This window comes from Podarcis liolepis, assembly GCF_965112155.1.
Source record: "Podarcis liolepis genome assembly, chromosome: 1".
In the NCBI taxonomy this organism is placed as follows: domain Eukaryota; kingdom Metazoa; phylum Chordata; class Lepidosauria; order Squamata; family Lacertidae; genus Podarcis; species Podarcis liolepis.
In genome coordinates this window covers 53,326,750-53,339,898 of record NC_139554.1, presented here as the reverse complement: position 1 = coordinate 53,339,898, position 13,149 = coordinate 53,326,750, and the positions used below count along the sequence as shown (strand labels likewise).

General features: G+C 42.7%; 1 protein-coding gene across 1 annotated transcript in view; it reads left to right on the top strand.

Annotated features, from left to right (window-relative positions):
- Positions 1–76: 76 nt before the first annotated feature.
- Positions 77–13,149, top strand: part of HSD17B12 (hydroxysteroid 17-beta dehydrogenase 12) — a 56,274-nt gene continuing 43,201 nt past the window's right edge. The window contains exon 1 of the mRNA XM_083465137.1: positions 77–508. Within this exon, the coding sequence (XP_083321263.1) occupies positions 190–508 (319 nt within the window). The 5' untranslated portion in view covers positions 77–189. The remainder of the gene's footprint in view (positions 509–13,149) is intronic.

Genomic DNA, 13,149 nt, shown 5'->3' with positions numbered 1-13,149 from the left:
GCGTGGCCACCACATGAATGAAGAAGGCCTCGGCCAATAAGAGGCAAAGGAATAGGCTCCACCCCACCCCTGACTGCGCACGCGCGAAGAGACCGGCTCCTCTGTGTGGAGGAGGGCGGTTTCGAGGAGAAATAATGACTTGAGTAGGCCTCCGCAAGCGTGGACTCCCCGCGAGCTGCAAAACGTCCAATGGGAGGGCGCGCGGGGGAAGCGGCCAGCCAATGGCTACGCCGCGGGGGCGGGGCTGTTCCGTGGGACAGGCCCGGCGGAAGCCGGGCGGGCTCATTCTCGCCTCAGCCGTCTCGTCGCTGTGGTCGCAGGAGCTGCGGCGGCGCTATGGGGGCCTCAGATTCTTTCTTGTCTTCCTACTCCGGCCTCTTCTACTGGGTCGGGGTGTCGAGCGTCGCCTACTTCGTGTGGCTGCAGCTTCAGCGCGTAGTTTATGCCGTCCGCCTGTGGGTGCTGGGTAACCCGGCGGCGGTGGGCCCTCACCTGGGCGCGTGGGCAGGTGAGTCTACCCGCCCTCCGCCGCGCCGGTGCCCCTTGGCTCGGAATTCTCCAGTGGAGGCCTCGGCAGCCAGCCCCCGTTTCCCTCCCTTGCTCCCTCGAGGTCTGGCCGGTGCCTTCCCCTCCTAGGCCTCTGTTCAGCCCCAGCAGTTCTCGGCTGCCTTCGCATCTTCTCCCCACTTCGTCAAACTCGCGCACGCCTTTTCCCTCCTGCGCAAGTGTGTTTGTGTCTTTCCCTTTTATGTTGGCGGGAGATAACTTTTGAGCGTTTCTCCTTGTTTTGAGAGGAGCCCTCCTGGCTCACCCCTCCTCCTTAACTGGCATTGGACGGGAATAAAGTGCGGTACACACTCAAGGTCACTCGCCACGGATTAGCCGATCACTTCACATTCTGCTGATGCTGCTTTTCTGTAATCGGCGCTGTGGCAGATTTGGGGCGGGGAGAGTAAGGCTGTACTTTAATTGTTTAAATTTTTCTGCCCAGCGAAAGCTTCAGCTGCACAGTAAGATTCATAAGATTAGTTCTTGCTTTTATACTTGTAGTCAGGGTTTTAAAAAACCTCTTTTCTGATGCATACTTCTAGAGCTAATGTTTTTAGTGATGTTGGTTATTGATGTGGATGGTTTTCTGGCCATATGCATTGGGGTGGGGGAGACATTATCTTGTTAAGTGTTGTGATTCCGTTCCATCATAGAGATTTAGAGTTCAGAAGCAGGAATTGGTAGTCATTATAGATTTTTTTGATTCAAGGAAAGTGGGGATAATCCTTTGTATCTATCTGCCTTTTGGCCCTTTCTCCCAAGAAATATTTATTTAGGGTTATTATTAAATTTATGTAAGACATCTTACTGGCAGAATGGAGCTTACTAGAATAGTTTTATCCTGTGCTTGGATCCCTTAAGGGTTCGGATGCCTATGGTATACTGAGGCTATCTTTTATATACCCCAATTTTCTACAGTTGAGAGTTACTTGACATAGCTTCCAAGATTTTTTTAAAAGGAAAAGCAATAATAAAGCCAAAGCTTCAGAAATGGAAATTTAAAGCAGAATTAAAAGAACATAAAGCAGGAACTTTTTTTAGAGCTTTTGTATAATGTAAAGGATCTCATTAGGAGCCAAGTAAAAAAAAAAATCAGAGTTATGCTTTTGTTTGATTGCTCTGTAACTGACCTGTATGAGTTTTTGAAACATACTCTCTTTTATGTTAATGTAATCAATAGATTTAATTCTTGGCCCTACTAAACTGCCAGTGTATTATAATATATGCATCTTAGGGTCATGAATAATGTAGATTTTTTCCCCTTAAGAAATTAAAAAGCCATGTAGAATTGCTTTTATTAAACCAGCTTCTGTGCTTGTCAGTATATGCCAGCTTGTAGCTCTTGATTTATTTGGAATTCTTTACCAATAGTACCTTAAAAATTTAATTAATCCTACGTCTCCGTCCCATTCTCTGAACTATGCACAGATTCATCTCCTGCAATAGCTAAAATAGCATCCTGTGTGAGGCAAAAAGGCATTACTTGTTTAACTCTGCCACATTTGCTTCTAGTAACAACTCCAAGTGCCCTTGATACACACTTTTGTTGGCATATTTTGCTCTGATTTCATTTAAGATGTTGCTAGCCTTGTCTTTATTGCTCTTCTATAGTACTCTTGTGATACACTTTTGTATTATGGGCAGGTTATTCTGTAGTGCTGACACAGCAATCCTGATGGCAGTACTGACTGTTGTGTAGTGGTCTGGGGCAGTTTATATTGTGATTTTATGGGGTTTTGGGTGCCATAAATTAAGTGCTATAATTTAATCAATGCTTTGCTGCATTTAGCTGTGTAAAAATACAGGCCAGCCTGATAATGACCGGTTTGTTAAGCAAACAAAGGCAGGGAATATGAGCCATTAACAGAGACTCTCTGTGCCGGACAGCGAATGGGTGGAGCTCCACTCTGAGCTGTGGGTAGTTAGCAGAAGACATTCATAGAATCATAGAGTTGGAAGAGACCACAAGGGCCATCGAGTCCAACCCCCTGCCAAGCAGGAAACACCATCAGAGCACTCCTGACCAGAGTTTTTAGAAGGGAGTTTCAGGATTGCAGTGGGAAATGATGTAAACTGGAGGGGAAATAGTTGTAAGTTGCAGCAGGCTGGTGAAAGTGGGGAGAGAGCACAATGGGGGCAGACAATGTGAATCCAAGGCTGCAGAAATGGAAGAAATGAAACCCTCTTGGAGTGTAATCCTGGAAGCCCCTACATCATAGGTTTAGGTTGTATATACAGTGTGTATAAATAAACCATGTATCTTAAAGACACCACAGTCTCTACTGTGCCTTATTTCCAAAAGGAAACACAAACCCTGGGTAAGTGCCTGACACCTGAAATCTTGCACTGCTGTGGAGATTGGGGTGGTGTGCAACAGTAAGATAAGAGGTGAAGTTTTACTGGCACTGGGAATTTCAGTACGCAACCCCATGCTCTTCATGCAGTGATGCATGCATTACGACCATACTCATTTATGTTAACTGAAATTCATGTTTTGTCCCATAGTGTATCTTTGCCTAGTATCACTTGTGGAAGATATAGAAGTTTGATATTTCAAAAGACTCATTCCAAAATGGTTGATGCGGCCAATGTGTAAAATGCAAAAGGAATAAGAACCCTAACTTCATACCACTCCCCACAACTCTTTACCCCTCTCTGTATCCCATAATATTTATTCTTGTCTTTCTGCAGTAGTACATATTCTGCATCCCTATCTTTCCCCTTTTTTCTTGTCTCTTTCTCATCTCCACCCCATCTTTATTTCTTCTGAGTTCAGTAGATGGAGTTTCACAACCAGTTTTCATTATCGCAATACAGTAATTCTCACTGTCTCAATCTGATTAGTCAGGTTCCAACAGACTGAAAAAAACTAGTTCTAACTCCCATCAGATCCTTCTAACTTCATGGTAAGAAGCAGTGACAGAACGTACTATAGACAAGCTCCCATACCTTCATCCCCCAATACTGGGAAACCTGTTTGGTCTGCAGATTTGCAGAGAGGGAGAGGGAGATAGGAAAAGGCTATGTATGGCTGAAGCTGCACATAGTTAGGAAGAGGACAATGGTCTGCGCTTGGGCCTTACCTTGAACAGGCTTGTGCTAATGTAATGTTTTTGTTTTCATACAGTAAGGCCCAAATAAAAATATGTTTTACATACTCATTTTTTTCCTAGATAATGTTTTGGGAACACAAGCATTTTGTGTGCTAAAAAGACACTTAAATACTTGTACAAAAGTGCAAAATTTTAAACAGTTCACAATATAATGGTGTCATGTTAATTGTCTTAATACAAATCTAGGAATCAGATGAACCACTTTTTAATCCATTCTTAAAAATTTAAATATAAGTTTCTGAGGGGAAAAGCATACAACTTGATGGCTGAGTATAGGCATACTAATTTAATTTTATAATCAGTTCCATTTGGCAGCTTCCAAGACTTTCCAACTTTTGCAATCAAATTACATAATATTTTTTCCATTAGTTCTTTTCTGCCACACCAAAACAACCTTTATCTTGATATCACTGACCTGATAATTCCATCAGCCTATCAGATAATGTGTGGATGTGCCTGTCTGTAGCTCTACCTAGGAGATTACGGTACATCTTGTGAAAACTGCATAATCTTGATCAGTTGTTCCCAAATCCCACCCCTTCTTTAAAAATGCTTAGGGAATTGGCAGAGCACTCTTTGCTCCTTTTTTCTTTTGCCTTTTAAAGCAGTGGTAATGCACTGTGCTATATGCCTTAAGATTTTTTTTAAAAAGGCTTTTTATATCTTACACTCTATTTTATTGTAGTACAATTTGAATTCCACAGAATTCTGTAGAATTCAAATTGTAAGCATTCTTCACAGGCATGCTGTGGACCACACAAACAAAGCTGAGGTCTGTGGACCACAGTTTGGGAACCCCCCGTCTAGGTAAATGATTATCAGAGAGTACTGAAACATGGGCATATTGTCCATGTGCTTAAGAGATACGCTACAGACATTATTTCTGGACTTTGCTCATGCTGTTGACAGTGCACAAGCTGCTTCTCACTTTCTCAAATAATGTGACATGTTTAGTGCCTTAGGCAAATTGCTCATTCTACACATGTAGCTACATACTTGAGATTATAGTTGAGAGCAACCTCGAGTAAAACAGAGCACTTTTCCAAGTTAACCAAGGGTGGTATTCAAATAAGGTTTACTCCGAGTAAACCCAGAGAAATTAATCAACCTATTTTCGTCACTTTAATTATTATGAGTCTTCTCTGCATAAGAAATAGCTGAATACCACCTTTAGTTTCTTTACCTCCTTACTACTAGCCTGCTGTATGTAAAAGTAACATCCAGTGATGTCCACCAGTTTGCCCAGCATATCTTCTGTCTTCTATTTTCCCTTCCTGAACAGATTTTAGGGGCACATGGGGGCATGGAGAGGAAGACAAAGCCCAGATGTGCAGGTGGATGTCTGCTTGCACTATGGTTTGATCTTGTTCATATCGGCCACTAAAGGTCCTCGGGGTTACATTTACATTAACAAAAAACATCAGGCAACCATATTAAAATTAAAACTTGTAAGAATTACTTCAGCCAGAGATATCCTATCCACATACCTCTCTCATTATTTAAGATAGAGACGTAAAACCATCTTTGTTTCCAATAACATTGCGGTTTGTCCATATAGTCCATATAGGTAAGCCAAAATTCCACTCCTTTAATACATGCTTTGAGGTGGTTCCAATTTACTGTGTGTTGAAACACAGCTAGTTTGGAAACTTGTACCTGTACCTGTCTTCCAGAAAAGTACCTCTCAGTTTTAACATTCGGGAACTGGACATGTTAATCCAGATAAAATCTTACTAGCCTGGAATAAACAATCTCGTTTTCCTCTGCACAGCTGTCTATTGTTCCTCAGTCAGGAGTGCTGGACAGCACAAAGCCATTGTGAAGAAGTTGTTAGAGTGCTGAGCTAGGACCTGGGAGGCCAGGATTCAGGTCCCTACTCAGCTTTGAAGCCTACTGGGTAAGACTTTGGGCTAGTCATTGTCTCTCAGCCTAGCATACCTCACATGGTTATTGTGAGGCTAAAATAGAGAGGGGAAGAAGTGTTTCCTCTTCGTTAGCTCTTTGGGAATAAAAGGTGGGCTATAAATGTAATAATAAATAAAATCCCCAATTTGTTTACACCCATGCACAAAATACACAAATTGTGCACCTCTAGGAGATATTCATGCCACAGCATAAGGCAGAGGTCTCCAACCTTTTCAGTCCACAACTCCCTTAACCATCTACTGTACACTCTTTCTATGGCACCCCTGTGGGGCTCAGGAACCCAGTTATATCACCCCTTGCCTCCAGAGTTGGCTTCCTCTCACCTTTTTGCAAACACCCTCCCTTGTGGAGTGTTCCCTCAGCCTCTTCTCCTCTCCCCTCTCCTTGGGAGTCCTGCTGCTGCCCCACTCCCCGCCCCAAAGAAAGGTGGTTCCCAGAGACACCTTTTAGTCTGCAGAGTTTACAGCCAGGGCTGTAATAATAAGCTGTGCAAGCCTTTGGGAGGCAGAGACATGAGAGAGCATCAGAGGAGGGAGGGAAGAAAAGAGGGACAGAGGTAAGTGTTGCCCGTGGTACCCCTGACCATCATTCAAGGCACCCCAGGGTGCCATGGCACACTGATTGAAAACCACTGGCATAAGTCATCAGTTGTTCCAGTCTCGCCATAGCAATTGTCACATGCTGCTGGGCCAGAATATGAAATATGGCCTGAATAGATTGAAGCTTTTATGGGTGGTTGTACATGGACATACCCTTTCAAGGCAAAATATGCTTTCAGTGAGGTTTATAACATGGGAAAGAAGTCCTATGAGGAAAGGTTGAAGAAGGAGCTGGGTATGTTTTGTATGGAAAAGGGTGGGATGGGGAGAGAAAGTATAAAGGTAAAGGGACCCCTGACCATTAGCTCCAGTCGTGGCTGACTCTGGGTTTGCGGTGCTCATCTTGCTTTATTGGCCGAGGGAGCCGGTGTACAGCTTCTGGGTCATGTGGCCAGCATGACTAAGCCACTTCTGGTGAACCAGAACAGCGCACGGAAACGGCGTTTACCTTCCCGCCGGAGCGGTACCTATTTATCTACTTGCGCTTTTGACGTGCTTTTGAACTGCTAGGTTGGCAGGAGCAGGGTGAGCAACAGGAGCTCACCCTGTCACGGGGATTGAAACCACCGACCTTCTGTTTGGCAAGTCCTAGGCTCTGTGGTTTAATCCACAGCGCCACCCATATCCCTAGGAGAGAGTATGTTGTTGTTTAGTCGTGTCCGACTCTTCATGACCCCATGGACCAGAGCACGCCAGGCACTCCTGTCTTCCACTGTCTCCTGCAGTTTGGTTAAACTCATGCTGGTAGCTTCGAGAACACTGTCCAGCCATCTCGTCCTCTGTCGTCCCCTTCTCCTTGTGCCCTCAATCTTTCCCAACATCAGGGTCTTTTCCAGGGAGTCTTCTCTTCTCATGAGGTGGCCAAAGTATTGGAGCCTCAGCTTCACGATCTGTCCTTCCAGTGAGCACTCAGGGCTGATTTCCTTAAGAATGGATAGGTGTGATCTTCTAGCAGCCCATGGGACTCTCAAGAGTCTTCTCCAGCACCATAATTCAAAAGCATCAATTCTTCGGCGATCAACCTTCTTTATGGTCCAGCTCTCACTTTCATACATCACTACTGGGAAAACCATAGCTTTAACTATACAGACCTATAAGGAGACAGTATAGCCCTCTTCAAATACCTGAAAGGCTGTGATGTAGAAGGCAAATATCCCCCCCCCCCCACTGTCCAGACAGGGAGTCTGGAGTAACCTCTCTGTTGCCATCCTTGTAGAACTTATTCTCACATATTCTGTTGTTTACATAGGTGGGGTAGTAGAGCAGCTGAGAGAATAATGGAGGATTCTGCAATTAGTTAAAGTATTTGTTACAAGCCTAAGTATTAGTTTTGTAATGTTTTTCTTACAAAGCTTATATTGCAAGAACTTAGCACTATTTCCTCTGACTTGTGCAATCTATAAATACATATTGGAAATGGAATTTTATTCTTCATATTAGAACTTAAAAAATAACAAACTTATAAAAACAAGTGTTAGGGTTGCCAAGTTGTACCTGTACAGTGGAACCTTGTGTTACATACACTTCAGGTTACATACACTTCGGGTTACAGACTCCGCTAACCAAGAGATAGTACCTTGGGTTAAGAACTTTGCTTCAGGATGAGAACAGAAATCGTGCTCCGGCGGCAGCGGGAGGCCCCATTAGCTAAAGTGGTGCTTCAGGTTAAGAACAGTTTCAGGTTAAGAACGGACCTCCAGAACGAAGTAAGTACTTAACCCGAGGTACCACTGTACAGTGGTGCCTCGCAAGACAAAAATAATCCGTTCCGCGAGTCTCTTCGTCTAGCGGTTTTTTCGTCTTGCGAAGCAACCCTATTAGCGGCTTAGCGCTATTAGCGGTTTAGCGGCTATTAAAGGCTTAGCGGCTAAAAGGCTATTAAAGGCTTAGCGGCTTAGAAAAAGGGGGGGAGCGAAAAAAATCGCAAGACTTGCAAGACGTTTTCGTCTTGCAAAGCAAGCCCATAGGGAAATTCGTCTTGCGAAGCGCATCGAAAAACGGAAAACCCTTTCGTCTAGCGGGTTTTTCGTCTTGCGAGGCATTTGTCTTGCGGGGCACCACTGAATCTTGAAAAATCCAGAAGCAGCAAGAAAGTTGCAGCTGCTGTGGCACGTTGTGTCTTTATTAATCACTTTGCCCTGTATCTTTTGTAGGAATCAGAAGTGTCTCCTCCCCCCCGCCCCCCAAAAAGAAACACATGGTGAGCAAGGGGACTGGTTGCAATATAGGCACAATCCATGTGAACTCTCCCTTATAACCTAATGGTATGGGATCAGTTGAGTGTACAAGACCCCACATAGTGCAAATCCTGGATGTGGTTCTTTGTGAAAATGCTGGAAGAAGCCATACAGACACAACTGAGATAGAGATGTAGGATGGACCAGCAGGCCTGACACTTCCATGTCTCACAGTGCCGGTGAATTTTCCCAGATGCCTTTCACCCTCATCCATACACACACTTTTTGTTTGATAGTTATTAATAATCAATACTTACAATATTATTCTGCTCTTCCATTGGAGTCTTTAAGAGTGGCTTAGCACTTAAGAGGATAAAAGCATAAAACCAGATAATTAAGGGCTGCTTCGGCATAATCTAAGTAAACAAAAACAAACAAACAAAATAAGAAAAATGCAAAACAAAAATTTTGGGTTAATTTAAGCTATTTGCCTTGCAGTGAAAACACATCATAACTGAGGGCAGTCAGATCTCCCTGGGGAAGAACATTCCTCAGTAGGTATGCACAACAGACATTCCCTTTTGTGATCACCACTCACCTCAGAAGGCAGGGAGAAGCCTCAAAGGGCCTACAGAGATGGCGTTTAGATTGGCAAGCTCATGTGAGGGAGGCAGTCCTCCAAGTATCTGGATCTTAAGCCATTTGTGGCTTTAAATATGAGGACCAGCTCGTTGACTTGTGTCTGTAAATGGAATAGTAACCAGTGAAGTTTCATAGTTTTGAGAAGGATTCCATTTGATGAATCCCAGTTAGAAATCTAGCTGCTGTTTGTTGTTCCAGTTGAAGTTCCCTTGTAGTCTTCAAATGCACACTGGCTCATTATAGTAGTCTAAATGGATTGCCACTAGTACATGAATAACTGGCAAAACTTTCTCTATGGGGTTGGAACTAGTGCAGCAGCTGTTGTTGGTGGAACATAATTTCAATGACGGAATCCACTTGGGCTTCTACAGATGGGGCCAGCTCTAACAGCACCCTCAAGCTCCAGCCTGACCCTTAGAGGAGAGCAAGTAGGAAAAATAGTTATCCTATTTATTGCATAAGTGCAGGGTCCCCAAACTAAGGCCCGCGGGCTGGATAAGGCCCGAGGGACTCATTAATCTGGTACTGCGCTGCGTGACTCCCCACTTCCGGGTCAGAGGAGCACCAGAAATAGCTTGTGCACATGTGCAAGCGTTATTTGCACATGGGCAAGCGTTATTTCCGGTGCACATCCAGGTCGGAGGAGGCCTGTGCACAAGCTATTTCTGGTGCTTCTCCGACCCGGAAGTGCTCCAGAAATAGCGTGTTTGCACATGTATGGGCACGCACTCCTCCAGCCCACCGTGCGTCCGGCGCTGGAGACACCAGCCCGAGGCACTGTAAGTTTGCTGACTCCTACATAAGTGTTCTGTAAGGATTGGTAATTCATCATGTACCATCCTTTCTGGGGGTATTTGGCCCCCTTTGAAACCTGCAAGGCAGATTCCATGCTTTCCATTGTGCTGCTAAAGAAAGGAGGGGAGACAATGAAGGAAGGGATGCAGGGACTTACTTCAACACTTAAATTTCAGTCCTTGGACCACCTAGTGAACTTGTACTTACTGGTCCCCCCCCCCCTTTTATTAAGAATCTTGGACAGCTTTTTAAAAATAAAAACATAAACCATCCATTCTGGTTTTGCTGGGACAGACCTGACTTGATATTTGGCACATGCAAAAGTGAGCAAATTGTTGCTCAGCTCCTTCTTTAGTCAGAAGGAAGTTTCTTGGTGAAGTTAGAAGTGTTTACCTTTACATTGCATGTTCTCATAATTGTTGTTGCCCTTTTCTTAACCAGAAGGAACAATGATTTTTTTAAGCTGTCCAGTAAATGCAGATCTGATGCATATAAGCCATACAATTAACAGAGATCCTGTCCAAATTTTAAAGCATGTAAAATGTTGAGTTATATGCAGTTGCTTCTTACTTAACTGTTCAAGTAAACCCCTCTGGCGGTTTTCTAAAGGAACTTGAAGAGTGAGTAATGTAATGAAGAAGTTGCTTCATGGTCATGTTTGTTGGGAAAACATTTTGGTTTGAAATTGATTGTGCCTTTGAGAGTGTTTTAGCTGTAGAATGAAGTTTTTTATATATTGCTACACAGCATCCTCTGTTGGCTAACTTGTGAATCGACCTTCCTATTTTTATGCCTACAACTGTAGCATTCCTTTAAAAATACAGCATTCTCTTCAGTTATGTAATTGCTGTACTGCCAAACAGTTCAACACAACATTGAAGGCTGGTATGTGTACACTGAAGGCTGGTACATTAGAAGTTCCTCTAACGTAGGACCCTCCGCTGAACAATGTTGATGCATTAGTTTAAAATGTATTGTAATAAACATCTATGCCGCTCCTTGATTGTGTTTCCACTGGTGTCCCAACTAAATTAACCCTATTTGGCTCGTATATAATTTCAGATTTACTCAGATCTTGAATGGACTTCCTTGACGGAGAGTCAGGCACTCCACCTATAGAAGGAAATACTTTGGGTGGGGTAGCTTTCTTTGTCAAGAGTTATTGCACATGCAGGCAAAGATATCAACAAAGTTCTCCTGAGGCAGGCTCATAGAAGACCATCTCAAGCAAGAAGCAAGCTTTCAAATCCCTGAGTCCTCTTAGAGCTTGGTTTTTGATCTGAGTTGGAAAGCATTCCCAACTATTCCTGTTCATCCCTTAATATCTGTGAAATGCCTCCCAAAGTGGTTTACAACCATATTAAATTTCCCATTAAAAATATCATCAAACCATTGACATTTTTAAAAAAATGATATTTATTGAAATTTTACAGACAATAAAAAATTACAGAATTAAAAAGAGAAAATAAAAATAAAAAATAAAAAATAACAATACAAAAATACAAAGACAATATACATAAAAAGTAAAAAACAATTAAAAACAAATCAATATTTTCATGTCTTATATTTCATTTACTTGTTTCCTGACCTCCTCGCACCTCCCTTTTTTCTATTCCAGTTCACATGGTTAATTCAGCAAATCCCTTCCCTCTTTGTTTTTATCTTAATTCTATATCTTAACATATTATAACTTCGTATCTTCATCTAGCTATCAATCCATTTTTACATATTCTTTTTAACCTTATTGCTAAAGCCGTTTTATTTCAATCCAACATCATTTTAACATTCATTAATTTTACAATATTTCTGCAAATAGTCTTTAAATTTCTTCCAATCTTCTTCCACCAACTCTTCTCCCTGGTCTCGGATTCTGCCAGACATTTCAGCCAGTTCCATGTAATCTATCACTTTCATCTGCCACAAACCATTGACATTTAAAACATCCACGGTCCATCCAAATATAAAGCAGCATACCATAAAAGAAAAGAAATAATATAACAATGTAAAAACACAGCATACAACTTACAGATCCCAAAGGCCATGGTAAAAGAAGTCTTAAGCCCGGTTTGAAATTAATGAGGGATGGGGCTTGGGTGATACCACTTGGATTTAATTCTGAAAATGTCCTCTTGCATGTTTGTGCTAACCTAATTATTTTTGCACTCCCCAGCTAGTTTGGGGCAAGGAGATAGGGGTTAGCCATTTTAGCAGTGGGTGGCAGAGTCAGCAGGGCACCTCAGCCAGTTGCCACCAGAATGACAAGCCCTCCACACAGATGCAGGTATTAGTGCTCTTATGTGTGGGGAATATGTTGCATGATTTTGTTGAGACTTTGGTTTTCTAGCAGCTTTTGGAGTGAACAGTTAGTGGGTTGGTAACAAGCCAAGTTAAATGGAGTACGTGAGAAAGTCTGCTTGGAGATAAGGAAGCCTAGCAACAGGTGGTGATTGACTAAGTTCTTCCTTATAAGCAGAATGACAAAGCAGTTTTCTTGTTGGAGTATTGGAGTGCTGAAGTTTGGAAAGAAGTTTGAGTACCTCGGGTTAAGAACTTTGCTTCAGGATGTGAACAGAAATTGTGCGGCGGCGGCAGCAGCAGGAGGCCCCATTAGCTAAAGTGGTACCTCAGGTTAAGAACAGTTTCAGGTTAAGAACGGACCTCCGGAACGAATTAAGTACTTAACCCAAGGTATCGCTGAAGGAACAGGTTACACAAACCTGACTATCCAGTAGTTACCCAAACTGGGCCCCCAAACTTCCCAAATTCTTTCCTCAAGGATTCATTAGCTAAAATGCATTAGTTTCACCACTGTATATGGTAACTTGTACAAAGCTGTGCTTTACTCTGCTGTATATAATAAAGCTAACTAAAAATCAAGTTACTAGTCAAGCAAGTTCCGTTCCTGTTCGTCGTCCTAGAATTGTACGATTTGGCAGCTGGTAGCTAGAGTTTTGGTTGAGATCCATCAACAGATTTTGCTGTCTAGTTTTCTGTATTTTGGCCTGTTATGTTTGTTAGTTCATGAAATCAGATGTAGTCAGTTTGAACTGTTTCTTGTATAGAAAGGAAAATTCAGTGTCTTATGTTAAGTTCATCTTCCGCCATAACTTGGACTACTTCATACCTTGTATACATGAGAAATACTCTCGTGTAGGCAATAAAATGCAGTTTATTGATTATTATTACTGCAGGGCCTGCAAGACAGAGCTGTTCCACCAGGCCTTTGGCCAAGGCACAGTCTGACCCACCCCCCTCTGTAATCTTCATAGAACTCTAACCCCATGGTTGCCATTAATTTGATTCTGAATTGATTCTAGAATGTATTTTAATTAATTGACTGCGATTTTA